General features: G+C 38.9%; 1 protein-coding gene across 1 annotated transcript in view; it reads left to right on the top strand.

Moving 5' to 3' along the window:
* Positions 1–22,921, top strand: part of F13A1 (coagulation factor XIII A chain) — a gene marked incomplete at both ends in the record, with an annotated part of 188,633 nt that overhangs the window by 44,188 nt on the left and 121,524 nt on the right. The window contains one exon of the mRNA XM_080709828.1: positions 15,583–15,834. Coding sequence (XP_080565954.1) covers positions 15,583–15,834 — 252 coding nt within the window. The remainder of the gene's footprint in view (positions 1–15,582; positions 15,835–22,921) is intronic.

Here is a 22,921-nt window from a genome sequence, read left to right as displayed (position 1 = left end):
ATCAGTACAGTTGTTTCTGACTCTCCCAACAACATACTGCTCTTGTTCTGTTATTCTTATGTGGAATAAGTATTTTGTCTTAAACTATAGTCACAACTTGTGTATTGAATTTTAAACCCACTGAGCACAGCAAATATACCCTATGTAACTCAGCACACCCAGCGTTCTGTCTGTACCAGATTAAGTGGTATTGTTTTGCTCATAGTAATTACTAGTAAATCTCTGTTTAAATAAATGCTTATAAAGGGTATACTGTGAATATCTACTTGTAGATTAATATAAGATGAGCAACATCTTACTCCTTAAAATGTTCCTATGTTGATTTTTGCTCCACCTATAAGTGGTTGAATCTCTGGCAACAAAAAATCATTTAACACTTGCCATTACATATTGTACTCATATATATTTCATTCCAAAGATAAACAAATATTCTGTCAGAAGTGCCAATGATTTGTTTTTATTTCCATTATTATTGATATTAAATTATTAACAAGAATTGACTGTTGTAGCTAAAATGTCATCAGTTGTGCTATTTTGCTTAGAAAAGTTTCTTTGCTAACCTTTGATCTTATCCTTGTTGGCTGACACTTTTTTTTTTTAATCTCAATGACTGTGATTTTAACAAAACAGTTAGACTTAGGAACCTTGTTCTGTTCACATGATGGATGAAACAGCATCTACATCCATACTGACATGGAGCTTTGGTTCCACAGAATTGCCATTTGCTGGGGAAATTTAGTTCTCACAGGAGAGTGTTATGTATGCTTCTTGAGCTGATTGGAAACACAGGAAATGTGAACTTGAGAGCTGCTGGCTGCCAAGCATGTCATGTGGTCAGAAATCTTTATTGTTCCAGCCAAAGTGTGTGTCTTGAGGGTCCTCCTTCAACCCTCTCTACCCTGTGGACTTTCAGAGCCCAATGTGAGGGTGGCAGAAAGCTAAGACATGGAAACATTCCTTGTCAATTGAAAGAGTTCTCTGATTTCAACCCCTTTGGAAAAATTCCCAGGACTGGTATAGCCGGATCATATGGTGGATCCATTCCCAGTTTTCTAAGGAATCTCCACAGTGATCTCCATAGTGGCTGAACTAGTTTGCACTCCCATCAACAGTGGAAAAGAGTTCCTCTTTCCCCACATCCTCGCCAGCATTTGCTGTTGTTTGATTTCTTTATGCTTGCCACTCTGATTGGGGTTGAATGGAATATCAGCGTAGTTTTGATTTGCATCTCCTGATGGCTAGTGATGTTGAACATCTTTTCGTGTATCTATTGGCCATTTGTATCTCTTCTTTTGTGAAGTTTCAATTTAGTTCAGTTGCCCATTTCTTGATTGGGTTGTTTGCTTTGCTAGTGTAGAGTCTTTTGAGCTTTTTGTGTATTCTGGATATTAGACCTCTATCAGAGTGATGGCTGGTAAAGATCTTCTCCCATTCTGTAGGCTTTCTCTTTAGGTTCTTGATGGTTTCCTTTGATGAGAAGAAACTTTTTAGTTTGATGCCATATGCCCAAATAAGGGAGCATTAGGAATACCAGAGAGACTCCAGATAATGGAGGAGAAACCTCAGCAAAGCCAGAATGGAAGGATAGGAGAGGAAGAAAGCTGAGGTTGAATAATGAAGGAGCTACATCCGAATATGTATAATATTATGAATATAGCATGGTTAACCTGGACACTCATTGTTGGGAGGGGGAAAGGGAAAGCGGGGTCGGGGAAGAGGGCACTAAGCACTGTCTGAATATGTGCCATTTTCAATATGTTTCACATAAAAATAAAAAAATAAAAAAGAGTTCTCTAATAATTGGGGTGAATTGGGGCACATAGTTTGGTTTATAATCATGAAACCAAGCTATGATAGATCACACCTCGTGACACCAACATATTATTATTCTTTACCACATTTCTGTATCCTAGAAGAATTTAAACTTCATGAATTCATAAAACAATAGATCCTTGTCTAAATTCATGCCAGAGGAGGGCTGGATATTGCTCCAGAAGCAATGATGATGTAGGTGAATTTAGTTATTTTGGTGGTCACATCCATTTTTAAAAACTTTTTATTAGTGCATTGTAGTCATACATCTTAATGTAGTACAAGATGGTGGAGGCATACATGCACACATCACTCAATTAGTCCTTACCCTACTCCCACCCCATTCCCCCCTCCTTCTTATGTTTGGCTTAGTGATTGACTTTGATATGTTTGTTAATGTATATCATGAACATTAGAGAACTTCCCTCTTCCCCCCTCCCATCCGCTCAGTTAAGTCACCTTATATGCTTGTCTATAGTATCTTCTTCTTTGTCTAGAGTTCCTCCTATGACCCATTTTCTCCCTAGCTTTCACATATTAGGGAGAGCATTTGATTTCTTATTTTCTGTGACTGACTAATCTCACTTAGTATAATGTTCTCCAGTTCCATCCATTTCCCTGTAAAGGACATAATTGTGGTTTTTTTTATAGCTGATTAAATTCCACCATGTACATAACCCATAGTTTTGTAATCCATTCATCTGTTGATGGACGTCTTGGCATATTGTGAATTGTGCAATTGTGAATTGTGAAGCTATGAACATAGCTACACATGAATTAGTTTGGTAGTTTGGTTTTTATTCTTTGGTTTTTATTTAATTCAACAGTGGTGTTGCTGGATCATATGGTAAGTTAGTTCCCATTCTTCTGAGGACTCTTTATACTGTTTGCCAAAGTGGTTGCACTAATTTGCAATATTACCAAAAATGTATTAGAGTTCCCACTTCTCCACATCCTCGCCAACATTTGTTGTTTATGTTTTGAATGATTGCCATTCTAGTTGGAGTTAGGTGAAACCTCAGGGTAGTTTTGATTTGCATGTCTCTGACTGCTAATTATGTTGAGCAATTTTTCATGCATTTATTGGCCATTTGAATTTATTTTTTCTTGAAGTGTCTAATTAGCTCACTTGCCCATTTTTTGATTGGGTTATTTGTTTTCTTAGTGCTGAGTTTCTTGAGTCCTCTGTATATTCTAGATATTAGTCGTCTATCAGAGTAGGTGGTGAAAATCTACTCTCATCTGTTGGCTGAGATTCTCCCATTCTTGGTTTAGGTTCTTGATAGTTTCCTTTGCTGTACAGAAGCTCTTCAGTTTAATGAAATCCCAATTATTGATCCACCTTTTAGTTTCTCTTGCCTTTGGGGTCTTGTTGAGAAAGTTTTTACCTGTGCCTATGTGTTTCAGTGTTGACCTATGCCCTCTTCAAGGAGCCTCAAGGTCTCTGGTAACATTCTTAATACTATCTCCTTTGGGAAAAAAATATTTGATTCCCAATTTCAGTTTCCTCCCAGCTGTGAAAACCAGCTTTAAGAAAGAAACAGCAATTGGTTTTCATAGCATAGTCTAAAAAATGTAAGCAAACATGTCTTTCCTGGTGATATAAACATTTTAGCATTGCCTCTAATTTCTCCTCTATTGGCATGATTTTCATTACCAACATACAAGGTGGGAATATTATGAGAGGTCAAGTTATGTTCATAGTCACCCTGATTGTTTTCCTGTAGTTTTCAAACAGAAATCAATGCTAAGTGAAGTCAGCCAGTGGCAGAAAGTCAAGGGTCCTATGTTTTCTCTCATCTGTGGGTGCTAGAGAAGAGATAGGAAACATAAGGAACTTCAGATAAATGAGGAGAGACCAGGATTTCTAGGATGCAGCCCAAAGATCTTTGCACAGGGTCAAGATCCCTGCAATTCTTACCTGCCCGGGTCAGCGGCTTCTCATACCACAAACGTTCTGAGCTTCTCCTCATTCCTTTTACACACCATGCTGCCACCATCTCCTCTGCTGGGGAGACTCCTCCCTACAATGTCCTTCCATAAAATGATATCCCAAAACACTTCCAAAGATGCCATCAGCCACTTCCTCCTCTGGATCTTCACTGTCCTTCAAGACTGGTGATCCCAGTAAAAGCCTGGCACAGTGTGGGCACATTTAAAAACATGTGTACATTTTGTTGAAGAAGCTCTACAGTCTTCTTTTGTAGAAATAATATATTCTCATAAAGAAATTCTCCTATCTCAAAGTTGTTGATGTTTCCTCTGCATTTTCTCATGTCTTATTTATCTCTCCACACCATTGGCATCATCCTGGATCAGAGTTGCCCCATGTTCAGATTATTTCCTTGGTTGGCCATCCAAGTTGTGCATTTCTTAGAGCAAGGAACCAGATGGCCAGCATCAGGCAGAAGCCTTGTCATTTTTTTCTGATACATTCAAAAGCTTAGAACAGTGCTGGATGCATGTATATGCCACCACACTTTAAAAGGTTTCAGCTGACTTTGGAAGTCTTGAAGAAAAGTGAGCTAAAACTAAAATAGGCAAGGATCTTTAAAGAACTCTTGGATTCTAAGGTATGGACTCGGCATAAGCACCTATCAACAGAGCAATGGATATAGCAAATATGGTATACATCCATCCATACATCCATCCATCCATACATACATACATACATACAATGGTCACAATAAATAATGAAATCCTGCCATTTACAGCAAAATGGATGGGAATGAAAGACATGATGTTAAGTGAAATAAGCCAGACACAGAAAGATGAGTTTCTTGTGTTCTCTCCCATATGTGGAGATTTTTAAAAAGAAAAGAAAAGAAAAGACAGCCGAAATGCAGAATGATTGTTGCTTGGGTCTGCAAAAGGCTCAGGTGCTAAAGGTGGGAGGGGCAGAGTAAGGACAGAGAAGTGGGTAGATATGATTAATGCATGCTATATGCACATATGGGAATATCACATTGAATCACACTAATATCTATAATTAATATGTGTTCATAACAAAGAGTACTTAACATCAGCTTGCCGAACATTTTTGAGCACCTACTACGTTCCAAGCTGCTGGATATGCAAAGTTAAACTAAAAAAAATTGTACTATTATCAAAAAGGTGCCCACCCTTATCCAGTTTTCTAGAGTCCAAATAAACTTCCTGCCATTATGAAACATCTGGAAATACATATATAATTTTCTAGTAGGACGGTTTGAAGTGGGAAGGCCAGGTCCCTGAAGTCCTTAGCTAGATGATTTGCTTTGGAGCATCATCATCCATGACACCTGTGCCTTCTTGATGGTTATTCTCAACCTAAGACCTTTGGTTGGTGCCGAAAGCCAGCTAGTCCAATGGGGCGCGAGTTTGCTCGCGGTCGAGGGTCTCAGTAAAGGTGGGGAAGGACAGAGTGATTTTCTACAGATTCTTATCTGTAGCGGTTCTTTCCTAGGAAAATAATCCTATGATCGGCGCTTTTAAAAAGAACCTGACATGGATCGATGCTTCTTGTGCAATCGAACACTTTATTTTGGACACAAGATTTTTTTATATTTTCCCCTCTCCCAGTGAATTTCTAGTAAAAAGAAGTGCAAAACACCCAAGGTACAAAAGAGAGATACACATGCAAATTACCAACCCTGAACAAGACAAAAGTAAAAACCTGGGATATCCCAGGTCTTTGTGTTTGAAATCAGTCCCATTATCTCAGGTGGGTCTTGTGCTGCGGAGCCCAGCCCCCTTTGGCCTTGCAGCTGCAGAGGCTTCTATTTGGCTAAAAGTCACACCCAAAATCACTTGAAGAATTTAGTTTTTAAGATCACTCAAAGAATCCAGTTTTTAAGAGTTTTCATTCCTAGGGCTTAGTCCAATGTCCTCCTTTATATATAATGGGGGACGAAGTCCGAGATTCCAGCTTTCATATAGTTATCTTAAGGAAAATCCGTGTTCCTTCATGATGATCTAGGGAATTTCGATGAATGTCTGCTGGATTTTGTCTGCAATACTATTCGCTGTCTGAAAACTTAAACTCATGACACAGTTTAGCAGGTAAACACCAAGAAATAACATGAAGTCTTTAGATTTAGTTGTCAGATATATTTCTCTAGCAGCTGAGCATTTTCCTTCTTTTAATAATCCATATTTCTATCACTAACCCTCTGCAACTTTCTTTTCTTTTCTGATTACCCTAATTCTCTCTTTCCCATTCGGGCCAATCTCAGGATAAGCTCTTCTTCATACAAAATACTTTCTTATTTTCACCATATTTTCTTTCTTTCATCTTTACACATCTATTTTTATTTGTCCTTTGTTTTGACATAGCTATTTTTAACCAGGTGGTGTCGCTGTATTGAAGGTCAAAGGTGGACTGGAATGCTGCTTCTAATTACCATTTGAACAAGGCTCATCTAAATTACCATTTGAGCAAGGCTGAAAGTTTACTGGAAGGACATGGATTCAATTTTCACTCACAGTCCTGATCTTTTTTCCACCGGAGCAATTTCATGTGGAAAGTTAAAAGAATCATTACTAAAAGAATAGTAGTTATGAAAGAATATCTAAGAGTGGAGGAGTTTTTTGGCCGGAGACGATGCCCTCTCTCGGGGCTAATCGCCGATGACTACATGGATTCTCACACATGTAGATGCCGAGATGGAGTGGGCAGCAAAGTCTTGGCAGGTTGGAACAAAGTTTGCTTCACTGTCCAAGGCTACCATATTTCTGCTTCCAGCTCTGAGGTACGCATCATGCCATCACTGTAATACTTCAAGGGCCCATTCAGAAACAGATTGATCATTTTGAATACAAAAGGTGCATCTTGGTAAAAACAAATGAGCCAAGTGGAAAAATGAATTAACATCATAAAATTTACCTTTCCAGCTGGAGGCATGATATATCCCTGAGTTCCTTAGAGGCTTGTAAGAATGCACTATTAAAGGAGGTTTGCCATTTGGAGTCAGAGCTCAGCTTAAAAAAATGTTTATGTATAAATGTAAAATATTCTTAAGGAAAAAGTTGAGAATGAGAATTTTTTATTTTGTGCGAAGAAAGTTTGGAATGGACCACTGGCTTGCTATTGCGGCATCTCATTCCAGAATTTCTGAGGTCTCTGTGATGTTCTTAAAGAGGCTTGACATTTGCAGAGCACAGTTCCCTCCCATTGACATTTTTTTGGGCGCCTGCTAGGGGAAAAGCAGGTGACTTTGTAGAAGAACATGTCTTTAGACCAGTTTAGTTAGAAAAATAGAGATTTGCATGCATTCAGAGAAGTTTGCTTGTCCCTTCTGCCTACGAGTTTTACTATTACCAAACATAGCATATGAGAATAAACTTACAGACGACATGTCCAACATGTGTGTTCTGAGTGGCAAACTTCATTTCAGAGACCAGTGATGGACAGGTCTCTTTTTGCATTCATTTGTACCTGCCCCTTCTTGATGCCAAGTATGTTCTTCTAGATTCTTTCTGGAAACAAGGCAGCATTAGAACGGTATTGTTAGCAGCAATATCCAGTCATATTGAACACACTGTATGCTAATCAATGACCTTTCCGGACTATCTGGGGCCTAATGAGCACCTAGGACATTGTATTTTTAATGTAGAAATATTCCAGAGCTATCAACTGACAAAAATAATATTTTATAGGTCAATGAAATCCTTCGCTGGAAACCACCCATGCAGTACTTTGCATGCAGTGGGGTATCCAGTCTGCAAAATGAAGAGTTGGGAATAAATTTTCTCTAGGGTCACATATGCCTAAGTCTGGGCTGCAGGTAGATTTCTCTAGTTACCTTGTGAATAACACTCTTATGAGCAAGACATGCACAAAGCTTAAGCCCAGTTACCCAGAATCAGCAAAGCACTTTAATGTAATCAAGTGTTTCCATCCCCTTCTTCCAGTTCCAGCCTGGGGAGAATTAAGGTGGGTGTGTAACTGTTTGCATAGGTACCTGTCAGGAGAGTGGAGTCCTCACTAAATGGACAATGGGGCATCAGAGTATAAGCTTACAGTCCAAGTACATTTTGCATTTAAATGTTTTCTGACCTCATAGTACTTTACAAATTAAAGCCAGCATTTACGCTAAAAGAATATGTTAAAGATCACTTGAGAAGATGGCACCAATTTTAAATAAGTGTGAAAGAATGAAATCAGTAATTAGCATGTCTTCATGTTTAGTAGCCCAGTCGCAAAAACTACGTTGTTTAAAACAAAATGAGAATTCTTGTTGGGATATTATATTTCCTGCTTTTTTTTCTTACTATTACTTTAACACAAAAGTTGCACAATTTGGGGGAAAAAAGGTCTGTTACATATTTCTATCAAACATGTGCCGGGTAGCACCTACATAGGGTCATGCGCCACATCCAGATTTGGGTAAATCTGATGGCTGATGGGCTGCCCTGGATGTTGATGGATGGGAGTTCCAAGCACAACCCAATTGTGGTCTTTAAAATGTGCTAACTCCTAAGGGTGAGAAGTGCTTTTTAGTGAAATGAAATACTACTCTGTCACAGCTTCCTCACTCACAATTCAATCATGGAAAATTCTCCACCAGTGCTGTCATTGAAGTCATTACACTCAGAATTAAACATGGTATAATAGAGCTGCCAACGAGACCCCGAGGTACTATCGACATGTTGGGTCTCACATTAATAATCAGCTTTTCCATACGGTGAATATGAAAAGGCCTGCAAATTGGGGTTCTTTATTTTCCCTTTATTTGTTTTATTTTGTTTATTTTTATTCGGTTTTGTGGAACTGGAGATTGAACCCAGGGGCACTGTACCTTTCAGCTATATCTCCATCCATTTCTATTATTTTTATTTTGAAACAGGGTCTTGCTAGGTTCCTGGGAGTCACTCTAAACTGCCGAAGTTGGTCTCAGTCCTTGTGTCTCGGTCTCCCAAGTACTGAGATTATAGGCATGTATCACCATGTCCTTCTTTCTCCCTTTAGAATTCATGTACTCATGGTCGTTTCCTAATTCCTTCCATTTGCTGATGTGTGCCTACTTGGCCTCACCATGTCAGTAGGGCTGCTCAACCTTCTCCTTCTGCCCTTCAGTGGCTGACATTACTTAAGAGGCCTTCCAGCTCAAATCCACGTTAGTCCAGAAACCCTCATGCAAATTCCTCTCTGCCAAGTCTCCTATCTCCATTACTAACCACTTTGATCCACAGTTTTGGCTCACACATCTGTTACCCAACACCATGAATCACCTTGCTGTCCTTTGTCTAATACGACTTTAGATTTTTCAACTTTATCCTTCTCTTGACTTCCTGAATCTTGCTTACTCCCTTCTAGAATCTTTGTGTTAGTCTGCCTTTCGCTGCTGTAACCAAATAGCTGACAAGAACAGCTGAAATGAGAAAAAGGTTGTTTGGGTCCATGGTTTTCAGAGGTTCACTCGATGATCAGCAAGCTCTAAGGCAGAGAAACATCATGGTGGCAGAGTAAAGTGGAGAAAAACTGCTCAACTCTAGGCATCTGGGAAGGAGAGGAGGGAGGGGGAAGGGCCGGGGCAGATGCAGCCCTCAAGGCCACACTCCCAGGGGCCTACTTCTTCCAGCCATGTCTCCACTACTGAACTGTGCTGCACTGGGAGCATGCTTTCAACTGAGCTTTTGGGTGAACATTCCAGATTCAAGCCATAGCAATTTTGAAACAGTCTTGCTAGATTCCCTGATGCCATAAAGTATATAACACCACAAAGGCAGAGTTCTGTGCCCTGACACCACAAAGGCAGAGTTCTGCAGAGCCAGGAAAATAGAGCTCATGGTTCAGAGACTGTAGCCAAAACCCTGTCTCCACCTCTGCCTTGTTATGAGACATCATGCCTGTGACATACTTCCATCTGTAAAAATTCCCTCACGCCATTTGCATAAGGCCTCTGGGAGACAAACCTTCATTTCTGCCATTTATTTCTGTCTCTATGTGAACTGTCGTGGCAACTCTAAGTAATTTTCAGGGTCTTGAGATTGAGCACTTCAGCTATGAAATCAGTAAAAAGAATTAAGTAAAATTAATTTACTAGGTTTTTCAAGATTTTTTGAGATTGTGAGGAATTTAACTAGCAGACTTTAAGGAAACTAAATGTTATGCTAGTAATGCTATAGATGTTTGTTATTAGTTTGGTAATATATTTCTCTTTGGAAAGTAAAACTAGATTTTGCTATTCTTTGGCTCAAATTTTAGACACTGGATATCTATAATAAATCATTCTTAAATAAATAAAATGTAATATCCTCTAAGGCAGAGGTTGGCAAACTTTTACTGTCTTGTGCAGAAAGTATTTTAGCCATTGCAGACCATATGGTCTCTTTCACAATTATTCAGCTCTGCTCTTGTGGCATAAGACAATACAAACAAATGAGAATAGCTGAATTCCAATAAAACTTTATACAAACAGGTAGCCAGATATGTTTGGCACATGGGTCACAGTTTGCCGACCTCTGTTTTAAGGGATGATTAGAAATTAAGGTGTCCATGGATGCCTCAGGAAATCAGAAATGACAACTGGATGGTGAGTTTCTGGTGACTCTTCCATGATAATTTTGGAATTACTAAGTCTTTTAGGGTAATAGTGAATGACATTACTTTTTCTTTTTTTTTCTTCTTTCTTTTTGCTTTTGACCTTTTGGTCAGTTATCCTGACATAAAAATCAATCAATTTAATATTTTGGTATCTGGGATAAACTGCCTTCTGAAAGTAGATCTGGATGCTTGTCATCCCGGTACTTGAGAGGCTGAAACAAGAGGATGGGATGGCAGGTTCACTGCCAGTCTCAGATACTTAGTGAGGCCCCCAGCAACTTAGTGAGAGCCTGTTTCAAAATAAAGAATAAAATATAGGGCTGGGGATATAGCTCAGAGGTAAAATTCCCCTGGGTTTAATTCCAAAAAAGAAAGAAAAAAGAAAGAAAGAAAGAAAGAAAGAAAGAAAGAAAGAAAGAAAGAAAGAAAGAAAGAAAGAAAGGAAAGAGGGAGGAGGAGGAGGAAGGAAGGAAGGAAGGAAGGAAGGAAGGAAGGAAGGAAGGAAGGAAAAAGAAAGAAAGATCTGGGTGTTGTAGATTTGTTTGCTGGCAGTCAGCTTACTCCATTCTGGTTTTCCACAGCTGGAGCAGAAAAAGAGTAACTTACAGGAATACAGAAGTATAAGGGAACTGTGGAAAATAATAACAATGTTCCTTTATTAGGTGGTTTCCCATCACAAACCCTTACCAGTGCTATCTCCATTTTACAGAATTAATAAAGCAGTTGTTGACAGAGGACAAATGTTTTGCCCAATATCCCACAGTAAGTGCTAGAGAGCACTGAACTGTTTCCTCAATGGCCACAATACTTCTCAATAAAAGTAACCAGCTTTCCCAGCTTTCCCTGAGACAGCCACCTTTCTCAGTTTCAGACCCAGAGGGCAAAATTACTTCTTCCTCCTGTCTTTCCTTTCTAGTAGCTCTTATGTTTAAAACACAAACAGCAGGTGCCCATGAACCTTTGGTATACCAGGCATAAAGATTTTATTATACTTAAAAAATGCATTTTTCCCTTGCCAGAAGTAGACCATAAAGAGTCAAAAAAGTGGAAGTTCAGACAATTATGTAATTTGTCCCAAGTTGCCCCAGTAGTTAATTGTGGAGCCAAAACATCACCAACTCCAGAGCATTTTCAATACAAACAATTACCATAGTGCCTAGTAAGTCAAATCGCAGGCTCTCAAGCCAGGCAGTCTGGTTCAAATGAGAACCCCACTGCTTTCCAATTGCACTGGGGCAACTTTCTTAAAGATTCCTGATTTGTCAAATTAGGAGGATAACTGGTCTCTTCTCATAGTTTGCTATAAGAAATAGATGGGTACAAGAACACATTAAATTCCATCGCTATTGTTTTTCTCCATGGACTAGAAGCTCTATGAAAACAGGAGTTACTGTCTCTTCTGTTCACTCTTATATCCTTAGAATTGAGAATAATGCCTAGCACGGATAGAAAATAATGTCACACAAATAAAAAATGTTCAAACTAGAGGCATTAGCTTAGGTTATAATTGGGATCCAATGCCAGCGTAAGTGGCCATGGCTCTCGGGGATTTTGTAGTAAAATTTAATGTGAGTCTTTGAAGTCATAATTTGACATACGATACAGGTTGATCATCCTTAATCTGAAAATTCAAAATAAACTCCAAAAATGCAAAAAACCCGATACCAGTGAAAAACTCCACACTATGAACTTTGCTACATTAAACTATTGCATAGAATCACCTTCAGTCTGTGTGCATCCAGTATAGAGAAAGGAAAAATGTTTCAATTATTGTAGCTCTATAAGGTTTGAATTCAGAAAATGTACATCTTCTAGCTTTATTCTTTTTTGAGATTGTTTGGGGTATTTAGAGTTCATATTTCATATTAGGATAGACTTTTTCTGAAAAAAAAATGTACGATAGTTTTACCTTAAAAAAATATCCTCTGGTAAGAAAGAAAGCAAAAAGAAACACTGAAATGTTATCTCTAAGTGATCAAAAGTTTGATATCAGACAGATGAATCTGTTCTGTGAGATTATCATTGTTAATTTTGGATAAATTGCTATAATACTGGATGTCAACCACTAAGCCAAGCATGGGAAGGAGGGATGGGGAGGGGATGGGGTGGGGATCGGGTGGGGGCTGACTGGGCGATGTGTGCATGTATGTCTACACAAGTTTTTATCCCATTAAAATGTATGAATACAGTGCACCAATAAAAAATTTTTTAAAAAAGGAAAAATGAATTTCATATTTAGACTTGGGTCCCATCCTCCAGATATCTCATTATGTGATTGTCACAAAATCTTAAAAAATCTGAAATAAATTTAAAAGGGTTCTTTCGGTATTTCTTATCAAAAGTGAATGTTAGTAAAGGATGCAGCTGAGGTGAGGACATTGCAGGTAAAGAGTCCTTCGGATATACTCTTCTAACTTCTTTGCTGTTCTCTAAGGTAGTTTTAAACTTTCTTTCATCCTTTATTTTTAAAACTTTAAGTCTGGCATTATCACATATATTTTTATTTCTTAAATTTTTACTAAACTTGTGTTTTGTTTTTGTTTTGTTTTCAGTACAGTACATTCTAAACCCAAATCAGTATGTAGGGGCATCAGCTGCTGGGAGCTCAGTAGTAATTGAATTATGAGTCCCATTAGTCTGACAAGATTGCCTTTAATATCTACACTTCAACAGCAATGGGGCTCCAGAGAGCCATGAGGCCTCTGGGGTAACGGGCCACCACGTCCCTGAGTTTGAGCATGCACACGGAGGAAGGCTGAACAGGAAGAGGGCGCACAGAGGTGCCTTTGGAATAAACATGCTCTTGGAGGTGGATTTATGTGGGGACTTCTTAGAGGCTGAGCCCGATGTATTCCCAAAGGCACTGCTTAGACATTGTGGCAGAAAGCCACCACTGTGACTTTGATTTATAGTAAGTATATGTGATGTCCATGCTAAGTGATGATTAACTGGTACCCTAACACATGGCAAAGCTCTGGGGCTCTAGTCTTTCTCCCTGGTTTGCACTGTGTAAATCATTCTTGTCATTAAACTTAAGCATCCTTGCAGAATTGCACAGCAGTAACTTATACAACCACCTTCTTAGAATGCTCTGTCTCTGACAAAAAGACGCCTACCAAAGGAGCTTTTAAAGACATCAACAATTAGAGAGGCCAAAACGAAGCATTGTCTGTGTAGTGTTTTGTATTCTCCACACAAAACAATTGAGGCGTTTGTGAGTTTTGCTCTTGAAGGTTTTTCTACTTACAACCAAAATAATTTTCAGGCTTGTCTTATTTGTATTATTTTTAAAGTCAAAAAGAATCTATTACATTTTTAAAACATTTATTAATAAAAGATTCACCCCAGTTTGAAATAACAATGAATTTGATCTTCCCTGAAAACCAAACTACAGTGAGCTGAATAATCAAAAATTTTCTTTTTTAACACTCTAAAAGGACTTTTGTTTCCTCTAATGAGTCAAAGAATTCTGTGAGGTTGACTTTTAACATACGCTTCAGAAATCCGTTGATAAGATTTACTTTTCAGGTCAAAATCATGAAATAAGGATTTGGTTTAAAATGGTAGCAATAGGGAAAAATGAGGTGTATCTTGAGTTAGTTTATCCATAAAATGTGATGAGCCTAGAAATGCAGTAAAATAACTTGATATTTAATTTCTGTTAAAATAACACCTAAAATTTTAATTATCCGTTATGCATAAGAAATTACTATTTACAGATATTATTTTATTTTGTCTTTCTGTGAGATGGGTAGTATTCATAGTCTCACACACTTATAAGGATAAAGAGAAGGAAATAGGAATGAGTAACTTTTAGTTAATTTGCCAGAAATTGACAGGGTGGGATGAAGCCAAGCCAAAATTCAAACCTCCATCATTTGCTAAGGGGGTTGAAATCTCGAGCATGGTGTAAGTTTAAGTCATTAATAGGAATGAGAACAGACACACATTTATTTATTTATTTATTTATTTATTTATTTATTTATTTATTTATTGGTGGTACTGGGGCCCTGGAAACCCTTCTACCTCTAGGCTACACTCCCAGACTTATTTTTATTTGGAAACAGGGTCTCTTAAGCCATCAAGGCTGGCTTTGAACCTGTGCAATCCTCCTGTCTCCGCCTCCCAAGCACAGGGATTACAAGCGTGCGCCACCATGCCTGGCAGACACACATTTATGTTGAATATAGAAAGGGTCACAAATAGCCAGGTGTGGTGGTGCACGCTTGTAATCCCTGTAATATATTTTTGAGACCCTGTTTCAAAAATATATTTTAAAAAAAAAGGTCTGGAGGGTAGCCCAGTGGTAGAAGGGCTTCCAGGAACCCCAGTACCACCACCAAAAAAAAAAAAAAAAAAGAAAGGGTCACAAATAGACAATCTGTTAATACAATCCTATTATAGGTAATTTAACAAAATAAAATATTGTATCAACAACCATAAAATCCCCCTGGCTATATGACCTAAAAATATGTTATTTTCTAATACTACTTCTACCTAGAAGAACTTTTTAGAAGGTACCATTTCAGGAAACCAGTAACTCACAGATATCATAGAAGCTTTGATTCTGTATACAAACTGGTGTTTCTACATTGTGTTTTAACTCATTGTCTAACCAGCTGCTATAGTTTAGATAAGGTTTGGTCCCTTTGAATTTCACAGTCCCATTGGGAGGTATTAAGAGGGTGGAAACTCATATGACTGTGACATTCAGAGGTGGCACCTTTGGGCAGTAATTAGGATTAGACCCGGTCATTCAAATGTCCCCCCATGAGTGAAAAATGGTGGCTTTATAAGAGAATAAGAGACCAGGTCACATATGTATTCTTCCTCTGGCCATGAGATTCCATGAGCTTTCTCTGGACTCTGCCAATAAAAGGTCATTGCTAGATGTGGCCCCTTGACTTTAGACTAGAAATATGAGCCACAATAAACTCCTTTGTTTTATACACTACCCAGTATGTGGTACTGTGCTATTAACAACAGAAAAATAAACCAAACACTAACCAACAAAAGTCTCTATAAGTCCTTATACTTTTTTTTTTAAATAGGACAAATTGGCAAGTGTGAGCCTCAACAAAATTAAGAAAATCAGCTACTAACCTGCTCCTTGGTAGCAGAGATGAAATTCAAACCTAAGTTTTATTATTTCAAGCCTAAGAAAATATCACCATGCTTCATAGAGTTAGAATAAAACTGGTGTGTGGAGTCTACTCAACACTATTAATTCCTTCTTCTCCTAGGTCGCTACCCTCAAGAAAACAAGGGAACCTACATCCCAGTGCCTGTAGTCTCAGAGCTGCAAAAGGGAAAGTGGGGTGCCAAGGTCATCATGGCAGAGGATAGGTCTGTCCGGCTGTCCATCCAGTCTTCCCCTGAATGCATTGTGGGGAAATTCCGCATGTATATTGCTGTCTGGACCCCATATGGCATCCTCAGAACCCGCCGGAACCCAGACAGGGACACCTACATTCTCTTCAATCCGTGGTGCGAAGGTAAGTGCTCCTCTAAAAACTAATTCACTTATTTCCAGGGCATCTCATTTGGACAGAGCAAGATTCTAGAGGATGTGGCTTTTTCTACCTTCTTTTTTATGATTAAAGCGGAGAGAAAGATGCAAACATGTTCAGTGTATGTGAAGATAAAACCCGTGTATGTGAAGTTAATGCTGCTAACACGTGTACTCTAAGAACTGATTAGGATGACTTAAAGCTTCACGGTTAGCTATGCAACTATATATTGATGGTAGAGCCTCTGTATACTCTTTCTTTGTTAGCAAAATGAGCTTATTAAACTTTCAAAATTAGTAGAGTTCTATGACTCTAATTTTAAAACAGTAGATTAAAAATCAGATGTGTCCACAGCAGAATTAGCTTTTCCATTTGCCAAATTCAACAACAGAAAGTAAAGGATCCCACAACTGTGTTTATATGCAGAGTGGGTTCACATTTTGTAAATCATTACCCTGTATGTACAAACATATTATAGTATTTTAATATATTACTACTTAATCTCTAATGTACTTTGAGTCTTCCTCGATGTCTGCTGTAGAAACAAACTCAGTTAAGTTCAGCACTTTATCCATTCAATTTTCAAACTCAACCAGACACAAGATTTTCTGTTCTACCTTCATTTCTGCCCTCCATACCTCCCCCGAGCCCCCGCTCCCACACTTGGTATGGGGCTGATAGAGGCAGATGCAACATTGATGGGCTGGGGAGCACTTCTGGATCTTTGGCAATAAGTAAAAATATATAAAATATATAAAATCCAAGAGCAGGAGACCTTTCAAATCATCCTTCCTTATATGCATTGCTTCCTAATACCTTCCAAAAATTAGTATATTATTACTGATTTTGAGTGAACTTTGTTTGAGAAAGTTTCATTTGGATCCAGATCTGTCTAAACTACATGTAAATAATAAGAGGACAATGTTTTCTACTGACATAGTACATAAGCCTGATGTTACTGCTCTTTTCTTTGAATTGTTCTAACAGTGTTGGCAGATGGCACCATGCTGACCCCATAGGCCCCACCCACCCATCCTCATTGTCTCCTGCCCAACACTCTATCTGTAAGACTGATGCCCAAGGTTGATGGCTACCAAGAGATGTTAACCGGGCCATGTGTAGTTCAAAGGTTAACTTCTGTTTGTAATAATGTCAACCATGTAATGAAGCATTTTGTACTCATTTTATGGCGCTATATACAGAGATGGGGTATTCAGTCATAGAGATAAATTAAGGGTTGAAAGTGTTAAGTTAAAGAAAATTGCAGCTGGGCGTGGTGGTCCACGCTTGTAATCCCCGCACCTGTTTCCAAATAAAAAGTATAAAAATAGGTCTGGGAGTGTAGCCCAGAGGTAGAAGGGTTTCCAGGAACCCCAGTACCACCAAAAAAGAAGAAAAAGTAGAAGAAGAAGAAGAAGAAGAAGAAGAAGAAGAAGAAGAAGAAGAAGAAGAAGAAGAAGAAGAAGAAGAAGAATTGCATAGACAAGCAGAAATGACAGTTAGGTACATGGGTCTGGAGAGAAGAAACAGAGATGTGAATTTGGAACTAATCTGCACCTAGGAATAAACTCTCAAAGAAAAATGAGATCTTGTATCAAGCCCTCGGGAATATTAGCATTCAGGAGTCCAGTGGAGGAATTGGCAAAGATGAGCGGAGACTAAGACAGAAGAGTGTGTCGGTTGTGGCCTATTCTAAGAAAACTGTATTTTAAAAATCCATACTTATGAAATAAATAAATCAGGAGTTTGTTATTGACTTTCTTTGCATTACAAAAAGAAAGCTAGCCACAAGCTCCATATAACTTTCTAGCACTCTGGAGTATTTAAGGAATGATATTATTTATCCCAAACTTTAGTTTGCTCTCAGATTTTCCGTATTACATTATCTATGGAAAATGGGTATTTATCACCAGGCATGGTAGTGCACACGTATAATCCCAGTACCCGGGAGGCTGATACGAAATAATTGCAGGTTTGAGGCCAGTACACAGTTACCCCATTTCAAAATTTTTTAATGAAATGGGGCTAGGGTTTTAACTTAGAGGTAGAGTACCTCTGAGTTCAATCCCCTGAACTGCAAAAAATGGAGTACACGTCTGTGTGGCATTTCAATTTATGTGGCCTTTCTTCTTGAAATGAAAAGGGCTAGTCATGCTGCTTGGCATATTAATTTTTAACAATTTTATTGGTCCATTATAATTGTACATCATAGTGGGATATGTAGTGATGTGTTCATACATGCACATGACATTATTTATAAGAACCATTCATGGGTGTATAGTCCAAAAATCAGCATCATGTGCAGCAACAAGAACAGGTACACACAGCATCTTTGGATGTTTAGATTTCAATGGGAATTTGGCACAGAGGGTGAGGGATGGGAGGGTCTCCTTCCTCAGTGGTTCTTGAACCTAGAGGAGGTCAGGATCATCTGTAGGGCTCGTTAGACCAGATTGTTGTGCTGGGCCCTCTGATGGAGTAGATCTGGGTCAAACCTGAGAATATGCATCTCTAGCTATATGCCAATGCTTCTGGGTGAAGCCAAACTTGAAGAAATGCTGGTTTACATAATAATCACACACAAACAATAGCAACAACAAAACGATATTGACAAAACACAGCGAAGTATAACCTATTTTTAAATTTTCACTAGCTCTTTCCTGAACCTAATTCCAGTCTTTCTCCGCCATAACCACTCCTTATTTCTTTCCCCTGTTGATTGCTTTTGTTTTCCAAACTCTTCTCTGATTCTCTCCCAGGAGCAAATTCTTCCTTCGCTCATACAGAAGAGTTCAGCGAGCTTTCTTTGTTGTTTGAACTACTCCCACAATCATGTTTTGGAGGGAAGACAGTTCCCTCCAGAGAAAGCCTAGTGTCAGATACACACTGAGATCTCTCCGAGGGATGTTTATGAAACGGGAGAAAGAAGGCCTCTCACTGCACTACGTGTGAATTTCCTTGTGAATTTTCCTGAGCATCTGCAGAGTAGGTCCAAAGAAGGGTGGGACCACTGCCCGAGTGGAAATGATAAAAAAAAAAAAAAAAGGAAACAGTTCTCAGTAGTTGTCTGGAGAGCCTGGTAAAGCAAGATGCTAGAAACGCCACACTACAGATATGGAGGTGAGGTTCAAGGTGGCTGGACACTGGGTTGAAAGTTACACCAGCACATACAGCACTTACTGTCAGGAGAATGTTCCTCTGTGTTCCTGGGGGCTCTTCCAGCCTGCTTCACATTCATAGGCAATTTATTGCCTTAATCACTAAATCATTCATGAGGATCAGTAGCAACACCACACAAGGTGGGCAGAGTGGACACGGGGAAGAGTTATTGCTGAGTGAGTTGGTGCGTGTTTGTTTGTTTGTTTTGTATGTTAACACTAGGGATTGAACCCAGGGCCATTCTCTGAGCTACACCCCCAGCTCTTTTTATTTTTTATTTTGAAACAGGGTCTCATGAGGTTCCCGAGAGTCTCATGAGCTACTTTGCTAAAGTTGGGCTCAAACCTGTGGTCCTTCTGACTCAGTCTACCAGGTACTAGGATTGCAGGGATGTGCCACCATGCCTGGCAATATATCACTGAATTGTAAAGTTCATAGCCCTAGACAGGCCTCAGGTCCGTTCTCTGAGGGAGCCCTTCTCCAGGATGCTGGGGACGGAACCGTATCCGCAGAGGCAGCAGGAGTGAATTAGGCATTTATTGTGAATTTATCATGTTTTGCTGACCACACAGGAACTCTGGATTATTGGATGTATTCACTATTTAAATGTCAAATGTTTCAATTTGGTGGTCTGGCATCACTGTCAGACAGTGAGCCCTGAAGGACTTAGCTATCTGATACTTTCCTGGCACTGTTGGGCAGTAGTTGTTATGCTTGGTTGGGCATCAGTTATTTCTGCAAAGTCTTGTTACTCCAGATAACTTGTCCCTCACCCTCAGATTCCCTATCACTGACCTCATGCATCTATCCCCTAGCACAGCCTGGCACATGCTTGATGTTTAACAAATATTTGCTCCATTGATTCGGTAATTCCAAGTAACTACTTTGTAGCTTCGCCATACCCTATCATCATAAATAAATTGTAATGTAAACTCAGACCGTACCATCTTGAAAAGAGTCACAAATATATGGCATGTTTGAAGGAGCATGTTTCTAGGTGATGTATAAGTAGATTTATCTATTAGCATCTAGCACCAAGTTAGCAGGATTTAGTATGTTTTACATAGAGAATAAGGAAATATGACCAAAGGAAAAATATGAATTTTTCCTTTGTAACTATACATGGCCCTTTAGTTCTTCCATATAGAACACAGAAATTCCCTAGGACTGGTATTCTCAGAGAAACAATGCCCAGTACCCCATTCTTTCAGATGCTCTTGAGCCCAGACTAGAAATGATACCCTAAGGCTAGTGCCATTCACCCACGAATCAAGAAATGCTGATGATGTTTCCCCCGTGGCCATGGTGACACAATTACCCACGCAAAGTACAATAACATTATTTATTCATTCACAAATATTAAGAGTCAGTGCTGAATTTGGTACAAAGGATTGGGGGAGGCAGACATGGTTTTTACCCCCATGGAGCTGCAAACAAGGATTTTATAAGGGAGATATATAAAAATCTAATTACAATTTTAAAAGTACTAGGAAAACCAAGACAAAATAAGAAGACAATACAGGGGCCCCAGACCTAGTTGGGAAGCAGAGAAAGACCAGTCAGTGGCTTATCTTTGGATCCTCTCCAGCCCTTAGAAAGTGCCTGTGAAAAATAATAATCAAATAGTGGGTTAACTGATTTTTTATGAGGTTTCAATCAGCTTAAGTAAAAATTTTAATTCTTTATTTATCCAAGTCTTCTGCTTAATAACATGCTTTATATAGTAGTCTCCCCTTATCCTTAGCTTTAAATGCTGAGAGGTTTCAGTTAACTAAGGTCTTTTATTATATTTTATTTTATTTTTTATTTTTTATTGGTGCATTATATTCATAAATCATGTGGGGGTAAAAAAGCTTGTGTGGACATACATGTACATGTCACCAATTTGACCCCTACCCAATTCCCACCCCATTTCCTCCCCATCTCTCCTTCCCATGCTTGGCTTAGTGGTTGACTTTGATATGTTTAAGTACATTGTATGTTTTAGAGAATTTCCTTCTTCCCCCTCCCATCCCCTCATTTAAGTTGTCTTGTTTGCTCCTCTATAGGATTTCCTTTTTCATCTAGAGTCCTTCCTATAACCCATTTCTCCTTAGCTTTCACATATTAGGGAAAGCATCTGATTTCTTATTTTTTGTGACTGACTAATCTCACTTAGGATAATGTCCTCCAGTTCCATCTATTTCCCTGAAAATGATGTAATTGAGTTTTTTTAATGGCTGAGTAAAATTCCATTATGTACATATCCCACAGTTTTGTAATCCATTCATCTGTTGATGGACATCTTGGCTGGTTCCATAGTTTGGCTATAGTGAATTGTGCAGCTATGAACATAGATACACATGCATTAGTTTGGTAGTTTGGTTTCCTTTCTTTTGAGTAGATACCCAGAAGTGGTATTGCTAGATCAAATGGTAGATTTGTGACCTAAAATTTCAAATGTCAGAAATAAGTAATTCCATAAGTTTTAAGTTGCATGCCATCATGAGAAGCGTGATGAACTCTCACACCATTAAGCTCCATGCTGCCCATGGACCTTCCATGTTGCCCATGGATGAATCCATGAATCTTCTCTTTGTCCAGAGTATCCACACCATATATGTTACTTGCCATTGGTTACTTGATAGCATCTCAGTTATTATCACAGTATTGCAGTGTTTGTGTTCAAATAACCCCTTATTTTACTTAATAATGCCCCCAAAGCAGTGATGCAGAAGAGGGACAAGGGCATAAAACACAGAAGGACAGACTAACTCTGGTACTATGTGGCAATGTTTCAGGGAAGAGAAGAAAAATCATAGTGTCTCCTTTGTTTCTCTCTGAGGTTCAAGGCACACTGTAGGATTTGGGACACAGCTCTAGTGGAAAAGGGAAGGCTACTGTATCTCTCTTTGCACCATCTGACTCACTTACAGGAGCACTCATCCTTTTACTACCAAATTAGTAACATCCTATGTGGCACTGCTATCAAAAGGGGCCCCAGAGAGCCAGGCATGGTAGCATAGACCTATAATTCCTATACTAAGGAGGCTAAGACAGGAGGATCACAACTTGAGGCCAGCCTTAGCAACTTAGTGAGACTCTGTTTCAAAATATACTATAAAATAGGGCTGGGGGTTTATTTCATAAGTAGAATGCCCCTGGAATCAATCCTCAGCACCAAAAAAGGACCCCCATAAACATTCTCTTCAATGGAACAGAGGGCACCCCAGGATCAAGTTTCAAAGATGTTTACAAGATTTTTCGGGGAGGAGCAGAGTTGGAAAGGACTATTGGAGCATTGCCTTCATTTATCAATTCATGTGGCTTACAGTTCCTTTTATGTAGAGATTTATTTATTTATTTATTTATTTATTTATACTCCTCAAAGTATGCTCATAAGCAATGTCTCCTTAGCTTGTTGTTTTGGGAAATATGACCCTACAGCGTTCATCCCTGCACAGTGCCTGGTGCAGAGTCATTGTTCAACGGATGTTTGCTGAACCGAATGGATAACCACCACATGGAGAGGTCAGGAGTGGACTATTAGGCTCATGTTTCAAGAAAGAAAACAGGCTTCATGCTGACATATAAATATCTCAAGGTCATACAGGAAGGTGAGAAACAAATTAGTGCAAAAGTTAGGTCTCCTGACTCAATCAGAGTAAACTCTTTTATTTTTGAAACAGAAGTCATTGATATCTGGCCCCGTGTGGCAAGAGAAACATAGCTACTGGGAAGCTTCTGTAATGGTCTATCCACGGTGGAAAGTTCTACCCTTAAAAATAAATAAACAAATAAAATTTAAATTAAAACCAAGTTGATAGCCTTAAGATCAAACAAAACTTTCTCTGAATAAATAAGTTAATTAATCAATTAGAGCATGCTCGCAAGGGCATAGGATCCCTCAGAGAATACGTGCTAAGAAGTTCTG

This window comes from Muscardinus avellanarius (genome assembly GCF_963383645.1).
Source record: "Muscardinus avellanarius genome assembly, chromosome: 14".
NCBI classification, from domain to species: domain Eukaryota; kingdom Metazoa; phylum Chordata; class Mammalia; order Rodentia; family Gliridae; genus Muscardinus; species Muscardinus avellanarius.
Note: the sequence above shows the minus strand (reverse complement) of the source record. Positions and strands in the feature narration are given on the sequence as shown.